The sequence below is a fragment of the Camelina sativa genome, chromosome 16 (assembly GCF_030686135.1).
Source record: "Camelina sativa cultivar CO46 ecotype springtype chromosome 16, ASM3068613v1".
Taxonomy (NCBI): domain Eukaryota; kingdom Viridiplantae; phylum Streptophyta; class Magnoliopsida; order Brassicales; family Brassicaceae; genus Camelina; species Camelina sativa.
This window is the reverse complement of record NC_141895.1, coordinates 29,955,552-29,971,265: the sequence shown is the minus strand read 5'-3', so window position 1 is coordinate 29,971,265 and position 15,714 is coordinate 29,955,552. Positions and strand designations below refer to the sequence as shown.

At 35.5% G+C, this 15,714-nt stretch overlaps 4 protein-coding genes across 7 annotated transcripts; 2 read left to right on the top strand and 2 right to left on the bottom strand.

The window, feature by feature from the left end:
* The first annotated feature begins 2,568 nt into the window (after positions 1-2,568).
* LOC104714553 (protein NRT1/ PTR FAMILY 8.5) lies at positions 2,569-5,097 on the top strand. 4 transcript variants are annotated; one of them, XM_087493222.1, is made up of 6 exons: positions 2,569-2,715; positions 2,938-3,061; positions 3,165-3,382; positions 3,480-3,888; positions 3,985-4,035; positions 4,126-5,097. In XM_087493222.1, the coding sequence occupies exons 1-6, from the start codon at positions 2,656-2,658 to the stop codon at positions 4,194-4,196; spliced, it is 933 nt and encodes a 310-aa protein (XP_087349348.1). In that variant the 5' UTR covers positions 2,569-2,655; the 3' UTR covers positions 4,197-5,097. The 4 variants fall into 4 exon arrangements, with proteins under 4 accessions (XP_087349348.1, XP_087349347.1, XP_087349346.1 ...); XM_087493221.1 differs by having other exon boundaries at positions 3,985-5,097; XM_087493220.1 differs by having other exon boundaries at positions 3,480-4,035.
* A 2,080-nt stretch (positions 5,098-7,177) lies between these two features.
* LOC104752870 (5'-adenylylsulfate reductase 2, chloroplastic) lies at positions 7,178-9,484 on the top strand. Its single transcript, XM_087493219.1, has 4 exons — positions 7,178-7,643; positions 7,790-7,927; positions 8,028-8,157; positions 8,265-9,484. The coding sequence occupies exons 1-4, from the start codon at positions 7,562-7,564 to the stop codon at positions 9,280-9,282; spliced, it is 1,368 nt and encodes a 455-aa protein (XP_087349345.1). The 5' UTR covers positions 7,178-7,561; the 3' UTR covers positions 9,283-9,484.
* Positions 9,485-9,718: 234 nt separating this feature from the next.
* Positions 9,719-11,069, bottom strand: LOC104752869 (putative non-inhibitory serpin-Z5). The gene is given in 2 exon segments (XM_010475125.2): positions 9,719-10,477; positions 10,611-11,069. Coding segments are annotated over 2 exon segments (1,140 nt in total). The 5' UTR covers positions 10,992-11,069.
* A 551-nt stretch (positions 11,070-11,620) lies between these two features.
* On the bottom strand, positions 11,621-15,247 carry LOC104752868 (putative leucine-rich repeat receptor-like serine/threonine-protein kinase At3g14840). The gene is made up of 15 exons (XM_087492862.1): positions 15,176-15,247; positions 15,018-15,089; positions 14,852-14,923; positions 14,690-14,755; positions 14,545-14,607; positions 14,400-14,441; positions 14,182-14,251; positions 13,757-14,044; positions 13,482-13,677; positions 13,249-13,398; positions 13,013-13,131; positions 12,691-12,901; positions 12,347-12,575; positions 12,111-12,261; positions 11,621-12,025 (listed from the first exon to the last, which is right to left on the bottom strand). Exons 1-15 carry the CDS (start codon positions 15,193-15,195, stop codon positions 11,621-11,623), a joined length of 2,154 nt encoding a protein of 717 aa, XP_087348988.1. The 5' UTR covers positions 15,196-15,247.
* Between the last annotated feature and the right edge of the window lie 467 nt (positions 15,248-15,714).

The window sequence follows — 15,714 nt, the reverse complement described above, 5'->3', positions numbered from 1 at the left end:
TTATCAATTGATGTTAATGTAATCTATGTAATAAAACAAAAGATAAAGTCAATTCTATTAATAGCATAAGAATTCCCGTTATGAATTGAACAAGTAAATTTAATGTACTTAAAGAGAGTTTGAGACGCTTTGGTAATTATTCACTATCGTAAAATGACATGGTAAGATTCTATATTTTTTTAAGTTTAAGTATATATACCAGTCAGTCAGACCATCAACCAAATATTATGGAAATATTAAGAGACGGAATAACATGTTCATCACATTTTTGCAAACTATTGTCCCCTCGAAATTGTAACTCCTTTTCCCTCCATTAATTTTTTTTTGTTTGCAGATTGCCATATACATGTGCCTATGTTCACATGGGCCATACACATTCCACAGACCAAAAGTCGTTTAATACGTTTTTTTGTCGTTTAATACTTTAATATGTGTTGATTAACTAACTAACATATGGATTAATTATGCCAAACTATAGCTACAAAATTTACCTAACTGTCAAAATTCTAATTTAATTTAATATCACGTACAGGCATGCATACAGCCCATATGCATTGGTATAGATTGCAAATCTTCACCTATTAATTCTTGGACTTTTTGGCCGAAGCCAATCTGCAAACTCATACAAAGAGAAGAAGGATAGCTTTATATATATATACGCAGCTTGATTCACTCAATCACTCCTCTCGCCCTGTGAAAACGAAATCCAAATAATATAAGGATTGCTTCATCAAGCTCTTGGGTATAATAGTGGAAGCTAGGCCACTTGGATAGATGAAGATTTGCAATCAATATATACTTTCCCAATAGCATCTACAAGTAATTATTGATTTAACAACGATATAATAATGTTCTTTTATTACCTTTTAAGTTTTCGTGCTTTGGAAAACCTTTTCTAAGAAGTATTAAACTCACTAATATATATATGCTCTACCAATCAAGATTTACAGTGGCCAGGAATTGGTAACGCGTAGAGACACCGATACATCGCTATAAGGACAAACTGTGTGGCCACATGACTATATCATTGCCATAGCATGTCACTGTTATGTTATTTTCATAGCCACGGATTGAAACCTATAATATCGTGGTGGCTTTGTTTGTAGAAAATTCAATAAATTGTCAATCAGTTTTTGCCACATATATATATATATATATATATATATATATATTGTTTTCATAAGGATAGAAGACACCTATGTGTTTCTCCTATTTTTAGCATAAAAAACATAAAAAATTATTTGGATTTGTATGCAGTTTTCCATTTTTTTGTTTTAAATCTAAAAGAAGAAAGTGTCTTAAATGGTCATAAATAGCTGAAACATACATGCAAATGCAAGATACCTTTTATTTATTTATTTGATGGTGTAAAAATTTTAATCTGAAATTTGGAATCCATTCAGAAAAGAAAGAAGATATTAAGAAAATCTGGATCAAAATATATATCAAGTCCGTTTAAAAAACTAGATTCGAATCCGAATAACATAAAAATCTGGATCGAATTGTGTCTATACCTTTTTCAAATATTTTTCTTTAGTAATTTGTTGGATATTACTCAAAAGTCTTTTTTTTTTTTTTTTTTTGTCAAAAACTCATAAGTCTTTAAAACTACAGAAACAATAAAAAGAGAGACAATTTCGATGCAGACGCAACTAGGACAGATGGCGTGAGTAAAACTTAGAAACAGATAGGCAAAATAATATTAAAGAGGTTGTTCTTTTTGCAAGAACTTTGAAATTTTCTCGTCTCCTTAAGTTTTTTTTTTTTTTTTCTAACATCGTTATTAAACACTTGGAGTGTCTTACAAATAAAGATTACCTTCGAAGTAACAACTACATGATTTGGACTTAACAAATCCCGAATTTTTCATCATAAAGAAAATAATTTAAAATTAAATCAAAATCAAAATTTTTGATCTAAAATCTCATCTGGATATTCAAGAGAGTATTCAGTCAAACATTCAAATAATTTGTGTTAAAGTAAAAAATTTCTGTTATTCAATTATATATATATATATATAGATATATTAAAATAATAAAATCCTTAAACTAATAATTTAAAAATCTGTGTTAAAATTCTATACTATTGAAAACATTTTTAAAGGTTAGTTTTTCCATTTTGATGACTTAAGATTGTAGATTTACTTAATTAAAATATTTATAATCTAAATCTTATCGTTTCGTTTTAAACGAGATCTCGAAAAATTATACGATAAATTATAAAAACTTCATTATATTCACCCGAAATAATATAAAACTCATTAAAATAAAAAAAATTCATAATACAAAATTGTATCTAATTTTCAAATATTTAAAATTCATTTTTAATTTTAATTTTATAAATATATTCAACCATATCCGTCCACTCTCAATCTTGCTAAAAAAAATGTCTTGGTCAATAACGTGTGAAGTTCCTAAATTATTAAGAAAATAAACATCAAATTTATAAAAAAAAAAAAAAAAAAAAAAAAATTAAATAACTTAGTGCTAAAATACATATATGTATTGCGTCACCAGTAGGACCCATTACCAAGACGGCAAGACCCGATGAAACTGGAACTCATTAAAGCTATAAATTAGTGTTCCAAATTTCTTGTAATGGCTTCTTATTATTAAAAAAGAAGATAAGATAAAGCTTTGTCCTACTCACAAAAAGATGAATTCGATTGAAGAAGACGAAAGGATAATCCTCGATATCGAAGAATCTCTTATACAGGTTTCGTTATTGCTTCCTTGAAATTTGCTATGAATCTATTCAGTAATTCTTTGACCCAAAAAAATTGAAACTTTTTAGTTATACCTATACTTTTAGTACTTTCTTCAGTGTTCAAGAATTGTTGTCCTCTTGATCTGCTCTAGAACCACACACCGACAAAAAAAAAAAACCAATCTTTTGTAGTCTCTGATTCTGAAAACTATCCCTGAATATATTTCACAGAAGGAAGTGAACAGTGTCTTAGCCGGATTGTCTAAATCAGCTGAAGATGGTTCAGTAGACATTTATGGAAACCCACCATCGAAGAAGAAAACAGGAAACTGGAAAGCTTGTCCCTTTATTCTTGGTAAACAACACAAAAACACAAAAAAAAAAAAAAAAAAAAAAACAACTTTTTTCTTTGTGTTTATAGATCATTTAATGATCCAACAAATCTTGTCTCAATGTAGGAAACGAATGCTGTGAGAGATTAGCTTACTATGGAATCGCCAAGAATCTAATCACTTACTACACAAGTGAATTACACGAGTCCAATGTCTCTGCAGCTAGGCATGTCATGATTTGGCAAGGAACTTGCTATTTCACACCTCTCATTGGAGCTGTTATAGCTGATTCTTACTGGGGAAGATACTGGACCATTGCTTCTTTCTCTGCTATTTATTTCATTGTAAGAGCAAAAAGCCTTAAAATCAATCACTTTTGGATAATTGCATTTGTTTAGGTGATTTTGTGTAGTTTAATCTGTGGTTTTTGTTATTATTTAGGGAATGGTTTCGTTGACACTCTCGGCTTCAGTTCCTGGTTTAAAGCCAGGATGCGTTGGCGTTGTTGCTGGTATATGCCCACCAGCAACAATGGCTCAATATGCAGTTTTCTTTTTGGGGCTTTACCTTATTGCACTTGGTACTGGAGGTATCAAACCATGTGTATCATCTTTTGGTGCTGACCAGTTTGATGATACTGATCCAAGGGAAAGAGTTAGAAAAGCTTCTTTCTTTAACTGGTTCTACTTCTCAATCAACATTGGTTCATTCATCTCATCAACTCTGCTTGTTTGGGTTCAAGAAAACTCCGGGTGGGGACTCGGTTTCTTGATCCCCACCGTTTTTATGGGAGCCTCTATCGCCAGTTTCTTCATTGGAACTCCGCTTTATAGGTTCCAGAAACCAGGAGGTAGCCCGATTACTAGAGTTTGCCAAGTTCTTGTAGCTGCTTACCGTAAACTGAGTCTCAATCTCCCTGAAGATACCTCGTTTCTTTATGAAACAGGAGAGAAGAACTCCATAATTGCTGGAAGCAGGAAGATTCAGCACACTGACGGTTACAAGAAAATATCTGTTCCCTTTTCACTTTCGATCATTTTGGAAAATGTTCATTGGATCATAAACTTTGTTTTCTTTATCTCTGCAGGTGTCTTGACAAAGCTGCCATTATCTCTGAAGATGAATCTAACTCCAACCCGTGGAAGCTATGTACCGTAACTCAAGTCGAAGAAGTTAAGATACTGATGCGTATGTTTCCAATATGGGCCTCGGGGATCGTCTACTCTGTCCTATATTCACAGATTTCAACTCTGTTTGTGCAACAAGGACGGTCCATGAACCGTATAGTCCACTCTTTCGAGATCCCTCCCGCTTCTTTCGGGGTTTTCGACACACTTATCGTACTCATATCCATCCCAATCTATGACCGTTTCTTTGTTCCTTTTGTGAGACGGTTCACAGGCACACCAAAAGGGTTAACTGATCTGCAGCGAATGGGCGTTGGTTTGTTTCTCTGTGTCCTAAGCATTGCAGCTGCAGCAATTGTTGAGACAGTACGGTTGCAACTCGCTCAAGAGAGTCTTTCAATGAGCATATTTTGGCAGGTCCCTCAGTATATACTAATGGGAATCGCTGAAGTCTTCTTCTTCATCGGTCGAGTGGAGTTTTTCTATGAGCAGTCTCCTGATGCAATGAGAAGCCTGTGTAGCGCTTTGGCGCTTCTCAATACAGCAGTCGGAAGCTACCTGAGCTCGGTGATCGTTACCATTGTCGCGTACTTCACGACAATTGGAGGTAATGATGGTTGGATTCCAGATGACCTTGATAAAGGACATCTTGACTACTTCTTTTGGCTTTTGGTGTTTCTTGGACTTGTCAACATTCCTGTCTATGCATTCTTCTCTGTTAAGCACACGAAGAAGAAGGCTCTCTAAGTTATTGTATTGGTTTCATCATGTTCATGGTGATATACTCTGTGTTATCTGTTATTGGATGCAGGATACTTGTAGTCGATTTTCTAAAATATGAATATGTTTCGGCCTTTGTAGTCTTTGTACAAAGAACGATTATTGGGTCATTTGTAAAATTTTTCTGTATATTTTAATGGCTTTGATTGGTAGCCCCGTAGCCCTTTACGTTGTGGTAAAAAAAGTCTACAGTTTTTTAACAGTGACCAATCATCAAATTCAAAACGATTAGTCAAAGCCGTAAGATAATTTCAAACTTCAAACCGGAACAAAATACAGTTAATCGAGGGGTCTTTGATCAATCAGACTTATAACACTTCATCGAATTGAGAACGGTAATCAAACAAGCGGTTAAATTTTCAACCGTTCTCAGTTAGATCTCACCATTCATCAATCAAAGCCATATAATCTTGGACCCCGATATTGGTCCTACCATGTTTTTCTCGACGTTTGAGTCACACAACTAGACTATTCTAAAACCAAAAAAAAACGTCACATCCACAATCTAGTGGATAGGAGCTGTCGGCAATGGGATAAGCAGAAACAAAAATTCGTTTATATATATATATTCTTAGTTGGGTAATACAAAACCTGCTATCAAAATGATGTGATGTTCCTAATTAAAATCTGCAACTTGAGAATATGCTCTTCATATTAATGAAAGGGATCCAGCTCAAACCACATATATTATTCTTATACATAATGTGGACCGTGGTCCTAACGATAGATGAACTAATTAGTCAAGTAATTGAATTCATATTGGATTTGAAGTTTGGTTTAAGAATTCAATAGATTTGTCGGACGTAGGGTTCTTTGTATATATTAAATTCTTTGTTCTTTCTTCATATTTTATCTTTTAAACAACAGATAAATTTTTATAAAATTTTATTTCAACAAGTTGATAAACGATATATACAAAAGCCAAAAGGATAAAACAAAAGCATACCAACTGATTATATATTTATTACAAGTAGATTTGTTATACATTAGTATTCTCGTCATGTTATAATAATTAATTTACGTTCACTTTAATGTTTATATTATTATAAATTTACGCCTATGACAAGAAAAGAGTTGTTAATGTGTGTGTGTTTAAAGAAAATAGAATGTTAAGTACCCTTTGTTGGACACCAAAGGTCGCCAAGTGAATGCTATGTGAAGTATGTGGTTCACCACAATTATTCTATTCGAAAGAAAAGTACTTCCCCCACACGAATCTTTATTAAACAGTAGCCAGATATCAGAATCAACCTTTTGTGACAATTGTGAATAATTATGTCATTGAATTCAAATTGAGCGTGCACATGTGGACTACATTACAAATTTGAAAGCAGTTGCACCACTAGTTCTTCATGCAGCATGTTTTAAGGGGTTTAAGTAAGTGATATAATTAAAATCCAAAACCATTTTCATTTTACATTTTGCAAGTATAAACTTGAGTTTAATCGAACTTTTTTTTTATAATTGTGATGTAAAACAAAACCATTGTTCCAAACTACGATCATATGTTTTGTTTTTCCTCTCTCTCGTTGAAAAGTAACGGTTCTAAATTAATTTGCTTGTTAATGATTTGAATTACTCGCAAATCATTAAAGTAACTTACATGAAGGGTTTGTTTAATTTGCAACATAATGCTATATATCTACCTCACAATACACTACGATTGCAATATATATCTATTCTTGGCCACGGCTTTCGTCATGAAGTCATCATTGCTTGATGTGCTAGGAACCCAAAAACACATATGAAAACACTTGAGATACAAATTAGAACACAAGTTATATTTACGAATCTTTCTTTCTTCTATATTTTTATTTTGGGTCGTTGGGAAATTTGGAATCTTTCTTTTAATGTGCCAAATTCATATCACATAACATGTATTGCCATACCATACAGACCATAATACGTAGATAGATATCAGGATTAGATATCTAGCACAAGTCACAATCAAGCATTCACTTCTAGTGGTTGATTAAGATTCTAAATTTTTTAGCTAAACACAACTAAAATCAAATAACTAATCTCAATTACTTTGTTGCCCACTGTCCACACAAATGACTCAATATTATACGCAGGTGGGACGACGGGACGAGAGGGACCATTGCTTAAAAAATGTCTCCGAACCACTCCTTTTGGTTGAAGTACATAAAATTATTGACGATACAAAAAATTAAAAATACGAAATTAAATAGATATAAAGAAATGAAAAAGATTAATATTTATTTAAATTCTGAGGTGAAATATTCAACATATGCGAAGTTTTTTTTTTTTTTTTTTTTGAAAATTTATTTTCAGCCTTGTGTCCTCCTCTCCTAGTCGCCACATCTCATACACCAGTGCTCACCACGCGATGAAACCGTTTTAATTTCACACAATTTAATTTCCACCATTCAAAGCTCGCCACGTCATCAAAAACGAATCAATCCGTATAAACGTCTAGATTCCTTTAGAGCCTAAATGTTCTCTCTGCTTCGATCGGCCATTATTTAACAGCTTCAACCTAGTCTACACTCTAGCCCTCAGCCATAGAAGACGAAGAAGCTTAAAAAACAAAACCAAAGATCATTGTTTCTTTCTTCAAAACCTTTTTTTGATTCGAAGAGTTGAGTGTAAGAAATGGCTTTAGCTGTTACTTCATCTTCAGCTGCGATCTCTGGATCGAGTTTTTCTCGTTCTGGAGCTTCTTCTGAATCTAAAGGTACGAACTTTATCTTTTACTTTCTCGTGAAAGTTTCCAAAATCGATTCTTTGATTGTTTATTGTTGTACCCATTTGCTGAATTGTGTTGATTCAAATCAGAAATTTGAAAAAGCCGGTGTTTTTTTTTTCTTTTTGTTTTTGTAGCTGTTCAAATCTGTTCGATTAGGTTATCTGATCGAACCCATTTGTCTCAGAGACGTTACTCTGTGAAATCTTTAAACGCTGAGTCACATTCACGCAGTGAATCTTGGGTTCCTCGTGCTTCAACTCTAACTGCTCCTGGTTCGTGCTCTGCTTCTGACTATTTCTCAGATTTCAATTTTTGTTTTCGATTTGGCTTTTTCGATTTGCTGATTCGGACTTTGATGAATTGTGGTTACAGAAGTTGAAGAGAAAGATGGAGAAGTTGAAGATTTTGAGCAACTCGCTAAGAAACTTGTAGATGCTTCTCCACTTGAAATCATGGATAAAGCTCTTGAGAAGTTTGGAGATGACATCGCTATTGCTTTCAGGTAAGATTTGATTATATATTTTTGAGAGCTATAGATTCAATTTAGAGTTTTAAAAGAGAAAACTTTGATTGACTTATGAATCTGGTTTTGATTTTTTTGTTCTGCAGTGGTGCTGAAGATGTTGCGTTGATCGAATACGCTCGTTTAACTGGAAAGCCTTTTAGGGTTTTTAGTTTAGACACTGGGAGGTTGAACCCGGAAACTTACAGACTCTTCGACGCAGTCGAGAAGCAATACAGGATTCGCATTGAGTACATGTTTCCTGATGCAGTTGAGGTTCAAGCTTTAGTGAGGAACAAAGGTTTGTTCTCTTTCTACGAGGATGGTCATCAGGAGTGTTGCCGTGTAAGGAAAGTAAGACCTCTGCGTCGTGCTCTCAAGGGTCTTAAAGCTTGGATTACAGGACAGAGGAAAGATCAATCTCCAGGGACGAGATCTGAGATCCCGATTGTTCAGGTTGATCCGGTGTTTGAAGGACTAGACGGTGGTGTTGGAAGTCTTGTGAAGTGGAATCCTTTGGCTAATGTTGAAGGAGCTGATGTGTGGAACTTTTTGAGAACGATGGATGTCCCTGTGAACGCCTTGCATGCTCAAGGATATGTCTCTATCGGGTGTGAGCCGTGCACTAGGCCTGTGCTTCCTGGTCAGCATGAAAGAGAAGGAAGGTGGTGGTGGGAAGATGCTAAAGCTAAAGAATGTGGTCTGCACAAAGGGAACATCAAGGAGGAAGATGGTGCTTCGGAGGATTCAAAGCCTGCGGCTGTGCAAGAGATATTTGAAAGCAACAATGTGGTTACATTGAGCAAAGGAGGGATTGAGAATCTTATGAAGCTAGAGAACCGTAAAGAGGCATGGTTGGTTGTGCTCTACGCTCCTTGGTGCCCTTTTTGCCAGGCGATGGAGGCATCTTACATCGAATTGGCTGAGAAACTTGCGGGAAAAGGAGTTAAAGTGGCCAAGTTCAGAGCAGATGGTGAGCAGAAGGAGTTTGCTAAGCAAGAGCTTCAGTTAGGGAGCTTCCCAACGATACTGATCTTTCCGAAAAGTGCTCCACGGGCAATTAAGTACCCATCAGAGCATAGAGATGTCGATTCGCTTATGACGTTTGTGAATCTTCTCCGGTGAGTAATGAGGATCGGAAACCAAAAACAGTGTTAAGAAAAAGGATGTCAAGAGCATTGAGATGAAGGAGTGATTTCATCTCAGTCTTAAGATTGCGGAATAAACAAAAGCTATCTCTTCTATATGAGTGTGTATATTTGTATGTAGGGGGTTGATAGACTCTTTTTGTTGTCTCTTCGTCGTTAAGTGTTATATTTTCGGTCCATCTTTACTTTACTTGCAAATCTGCTAAAATTTTGGTCTTATCGACTAAAGCTAAAAAGAATACTTTCTTTTTTTAAGTATTCTAGGAGACCAATCAAACTGATGAAACCCCAAACCCACCAGACAAAAGTCAATCTCGGTTGTAAACTGATCAAATATAGTTCAGCAAATGATAACTTAATAAAAAAGGAAAAAAAAAAAAAAAAAAACCAAAAACTAGAGAAAGAACCAAATCTTAGAATAGCAGAATCTGATCCGGTAAAGCCTGGTCCTAAGCAGAAGAAGAAGACTTGGAAGGATCGAAGATTTGACCAGCGAACAAAACAGTTCCGGTTCGGTCTTCTCTAATCAAGAAAAAAAACGGATGATCGGCTACAAAATCCAACGTCTTCACGAAACGGCAGCCACGGAGTCCATCACGAGTAAAACTACAAGCTTCAGTGCCTTCTTCATCGATTTCAATCAATGATTTTTGGTACAATGACACATCAAGCTCAAAGTCATTGAAAATACTTGAAGCTTCAAACCCGAATTCGATCTTAAACTTTGGGATTCTAAATTTACCAACATTAACTTTGCTTTCGGGAATGTGACTATCCAAGAATTCAGGAGTAGATGTCATTTTCTTCAAAAGATTATCCAATCCACCTTTCTTGTCGTCCGGGAGATAGAAATACATTGAGAAGTCGCGGTCACCACAGCCTGCTCGATAAGGAAGGCTGAGGACCTTGAAACCATCATAAGCCTCAATGTATTGTTTACTAGAGCTTCTCATGAATGGCACAGACACTGATGTTCCATTGAGAAGGCAAAAAGGTATGCGTTTCGTCATTGGCTTTTGGAATTTATCTGCCCAGGCTCCTTTAAAGTACAATGCGTTACCATAAACACAGTCGGTTAGGCTTGTTACTGATCCACGAGGAAGAAGGTCTTTGATGAGATCATTAGTGTGACTTGATGCCCAAGAATTCACCTCCATACGCACTTCTTCAGCCTTCAACACAACAAAATAAAAACACATAGTCACAAAACCACAACCGAAGGGGGAACCAAAGATTATAAGCAAAATAAAAAACATTTAATTTGATATGTTTTATACATCTATTAACCTAAAATCAGAAACTAACCTTGGATCGGAAATCAACTTGAGCCAAATCAGCCTTGAAGAAATTCTCAAAGAGATCTTTCAACAAAGGACTAACAGGTAGAGATTGATCAATCCAAACTCCATTAACCGCAGCGATCTTGGGGCCGCCTTGTTTGCTTCCGTCAGCGAGTACAACGGAAGCAATTTTGTGGAAAACTGCGTTAAGTTCATCCGTTGAGGACGACCTAAGGAAGGAGAGGATGAAGGATCTTAGTTCTTCACCTTCTTCACCACAGCTAGCAGCAACCATGGTGAGTACGGCGTTGATTGATGCAGGAGAGAAGACGAAATTAGAGTTTTTGGCTACGGCAGAGATTACTTTCTCGGCAAGGAATATAGCGACATCGTTTTGCTTCTTCATCGCTTCTCCCACATCAATCTTTGATAGAGAAGGACTTGCGATTACCAAATCTTGATTCTTTGACAGATCGAGAGAGGGACTTGCGATTACCAAATCTTGATTCTTTGACAGATCGAGAGAGGACTTGTGATTTTCTGATTTTTTTGCTTCTTCGTCTTCTTCTTCTTCACCTTTAGATGCTGCGTCTTTGAGAGAGAGGGACTTGCGATTTCTGATGTGTCAAGCTTTTGTTTCTTCTCTTTTGGATCCATCTTTTTTGAAGTTTCCTGTTTATTTCTTCTGAGCAGATAATAAACACATCCTGTACATGTATAAATAGAGAGAAGATTAGGAACTAGGGTTTGGTGTATCGCCGCCCCATTGTGGAAAAAAAGGAAAATTTCCTATATTAAATTTGTTGCTTAATATGCAAGTTTCTTGATTTCTTAAAAAAAGTTAAATCTCAAGCTATAGTCAAAAATGGAAATATTTCGAAGTCCATACATAATCAGAACCATACGTCAGACAAATGAAAAGATGTATTTAAACAGAACAACCATATTTTTGTCCTGACTCAGCATTATCTCATCTAAATTGTTTTGAACAACCATAGTTTGAATTCTAGTAAGATAAATAATCATAATCTATGATTAAGATCTGGTGTTCCAATAAGAAGAATCGAGCTGAACAGGGTAAAGATCCCCTGTGTTGGTGTTGGTGCTGTTGTTTGATGTAGTCCAATCAGTCGTCGTAGTCGTAGTCGTTATCTCCTCTTCACCTATCATAGCGTAATGAGTGTTTATTGCTCTCACGCCCTCTTCGTCCATTTTGCTTCCTTTGCTAAACGAAGCTTCTATGAGCTTCTCAACGTTCACTGTCGAATGTCCTTCGAGCATACTCACCACCGTCGACATCGACGGTCTATCTGCTGGAGCTGGACTGGTGCAGAGGATCCCGATCTGAATCATCGTCATTGCTTCTTGTCTATTGTATTCTGTTCCTAGCCTCGTATCCACTACTTCCAGCAGTTTGTTTTGCTCCCTTAGAATGTGTACCTGTGGAAGACAAATGAGTTTTCAGATCTATGAGTTTGGTTTAAGGTTTATTATTTAGGGTTTTGGAGGTGAAATGATGATATACCCAGTCAAGAAGGTAGAAGATTTCGGTTTTGGATCTTGAGCTTGTGTTGCTCTTTCCGTGAACTATTTCCAGAGCCACAACACCAAAACTATAGACGTCAGCTTTATCTGTCAAATGGCCTCTCATTGCGTATTCTGGAGCCATGTATCCACTGCAAGAAATAAAAAAAAGTTCCTTTGGCTTTAAGAAAGAAATCACACAGAGTTGTGATTGATTGATATTTAACTCAAACTCACTATGTTCCGGCGATTCTTGTGCTGATGTGTGTGTTATCTTCTTCATCAAGCTTAGCAAGACCGAAATCGGAAATCTTTGGGTTTAGTTCCTTGTCAAGCAAGACATTAGTGGCTTTGATATCTCTGTGTACTATCTTGAGTCTTGATTCCTCGTGGAGATAAGCTAGTCCTCTAGCTATCCCCATGCAAATCATCTGCCTCGCTGGCCAATTTAGTTGTATCTGAGTCTCTAGAGGACCTATAAATTTGATAGAAACAAAAACATTTTTCTTCAGCAAAAATATGGATGGGATAGAACGTTTTAACTTTTAAGGTATATAAAGTGTTTTAAAAGGATGCCTGACCAAAAAGAGCTTGTGCGAGACTGTTGTTTTCCAAGTACTCGTAAACTAGCAAGAGTTGATCACCTTCAACGCAACATCCATATAGTTTAACCAAATGCGGATGCTGTAGAGCCGAAATCATACCAATCTCGTTCAAAAACTCCCGATTCCCCTGTTTTGATTTTGATGATAGCTGTTTCACCGCAATCACGGTTCCATCTGTCAACACTCCCTGTATTCATACAATGGAAAAAAACCTTAAACGTCATATATCACACAACAATGACATTTCATTTTATCCTTACCAAAAAAAAAAAATGACATTTCATTTTATGATGCTAACCTTGTGTACAGGACCAAAACCCCCTTCTCCTATCTTGTTTGCGGGATTAAAGTTATCCGTGGCAATTTTGATTTGCCTCAGTGAGAACGAACTGATCTGGAAGTCTAATTTCTTGAAATCTGAGGTGAAGAAAAAAATTCAGTTCAGTTTAGGAAGAAACGAAGAGACAAGACTCAAAATGAACTAAAATGTTAGAAAAAAAAAAAAAAACTATTTTAGCAAGTATTTATATGTACCTTTTTCCATTTGAGTCTTGGGTCTCAAGCAGCCTCTCCACCATAAAATACTGCCTATTAAAAGCACAAGAAACACCGTCGAAGTAATTACACTACCAACAGATCTTCCACGACCAGTTTTGGTGTCAGGTTCCTTTGGTGGGATGAAATCTACATAAAGGTCATAGGAAATAAAGTCAAGAGACAAAAACACTCAGATAAATTTGAAGTCTTTTCGGGTTTGAAAAGTTTACTTGGATCTACCGACACAGCCGATATGAGAGAACCATAGACACCTTTTACAGGAATACCTTGAGTTCCTTTCCCAGCCCATTGTAATCTTATCTTCAACTTCCCATTTGTAATCATTAGAAAATTTTTCTTAATCACAGTCTTTCCAACACCTTTTGCCTCATCTACAATATTGAAATCCTTAATCTCAAGTTTACCCTACACATTATCACACCATCAAATTGAATATAACCATATATAACAAGGCATTTAGGAAACATGTTTGATCAAAATATACCTGAATGTATATGTCGAAAAATAGTCGTCCCGTGTTGCTTTCATTGAACATAATTTCAGCGAAATGAAGATTAACCGTGTAGTTTCCATTTCCAAGACACAACGCATAGTAAGTGAGGGAAATGGCTGAGAGACGGGCATTTGTATAAAGCGTAGGATCAGGTATCTGAAGCACTGATGAATTCTTGGACCAAAAAGTTTTTCCATCGTCAGAACCATCATCACCCAAGAAGTGTCCTGTATTGCTAGCAACCCAACCGTTTCTACTGTCATAGAAACCTGGTGTATCCTATGTGTCAGCGTCATACTTAGTCCCGTTGATTGTTATATCATTATCACCACAATTTATATGGAGGCCATAGAAAGCTGAGAACAGATGATTAATAACCGAATATAAATCAGATGTGCAGGGTACATAGATATTACGCGATATCGATATAGCTTCAAAGACTTACTTTTAGGACATATATAGTTACTCAAACACGTAACAGTTGAGCTGCAGCAAAATGTAAATGTAAAATCAAAATATTAGTAAATATTCTATAGGTTGTCAAAAAAAAAAAAAAAAAAAAAAAAAAAAAAAAAAGAGTAAGCGTCCTTTCTATAGACCCAAAGCTTTTAAAAAAATTATGATATATATTTACGTGTTATTTGCTAATAAAGGGCTTGTACTTGAAAACATATTCCTGCAAATACAAAAAGAACAAATTAAGGAACCATAAGCTTTATAGCCAACTTTGAAGGCATATGAGAACCAGAAAACATTAAAATGTTTATTGTGCTTTTTACACGGATTTTTGTTGACATTCTTGGGTTTTAGTATCTTTGGAGAAGTTGTTGTAAGAAATGTCACTGCAAGAAAATATACAATAACCAAAAAACGTTACTTCTCCTGTTGTCACTATACATAGAAATATCTGTGAAAAAAACATACATATTGTCTCCTTTGTCTACCATCCAACTTGGCACTTCCCCGTTTAACATGTTGCTTGTAAGATACCTGAAAGGTTGCAAAACAAAATGTTAACGCAATTAAACATAGTTCCATAGAAATCTTTTAGTGAAACAAAAGAAAGAAGAGAGAAGAGCATCATACATGTTGTCTACATTTGAGAGAGTGGCATATCCATCGGGGATTGGTCCACTGAGCTTGTTAAAGCTAAGATCTCTACATAAGAGTCTCACAGTGTCAGCTTAAATTATTTTTCATCGTTTTCGGTAATTTGATTTCATACTTGCCAAAGAAGAAAGATAATACTAACAAATTCTTAAAGGATGTAAACGTTCCAAGATACTCAGGTAAGTCTCCTGTAAGGTTGCAGTTCCTAAGAACCCTGCGAGGAGTAATGGTAGTTAGCTAATTGAAGGTAGGAAGAAACCTATAATTACCTAATATGTTTACTCTTAGGCTCAAACTCACAATGTCTTCATCGATGTCATGTTTTGTAGCAGGGGAAATGGAGATTCAGGTCCGGCCAAGTCACTGATTTTCCTACAAAATTTAAAATGTAAAAAATATTTAATATATATCACTGAAGGTGATTCAGTCCATGAAAGGCGAAAATTAACGAATCCCCAACACTCAAAGTTTAATTTGTGTACTTACAAGTTTGATAACTTTTTCAGAGGACCAATGGCACTAGGAATGGGTCCAACTAAACCACTTGCTTGTATAACCCTGATTAGAAGCATAACAAATATTTCAATCCTTTATAAGTAACAAATACCAATATGAAAAATACATAAGAAAAATCTTATTACGTTGAAAGTATATTGCTTACAGTTTCCCAAGTTTTGTCCAGTTCTGGATGAAATCTGGTATAGTACCAGTGAACTGGTTGTCACTTATACGGCTATATATCAAGAGAAAACATATAACTTTTAGTTTAAAAGTTAGAATCTCCATGGAAACATATGATTTAGAATAAAAGAAAAAAAAAAACAGAGGAATAACTTACA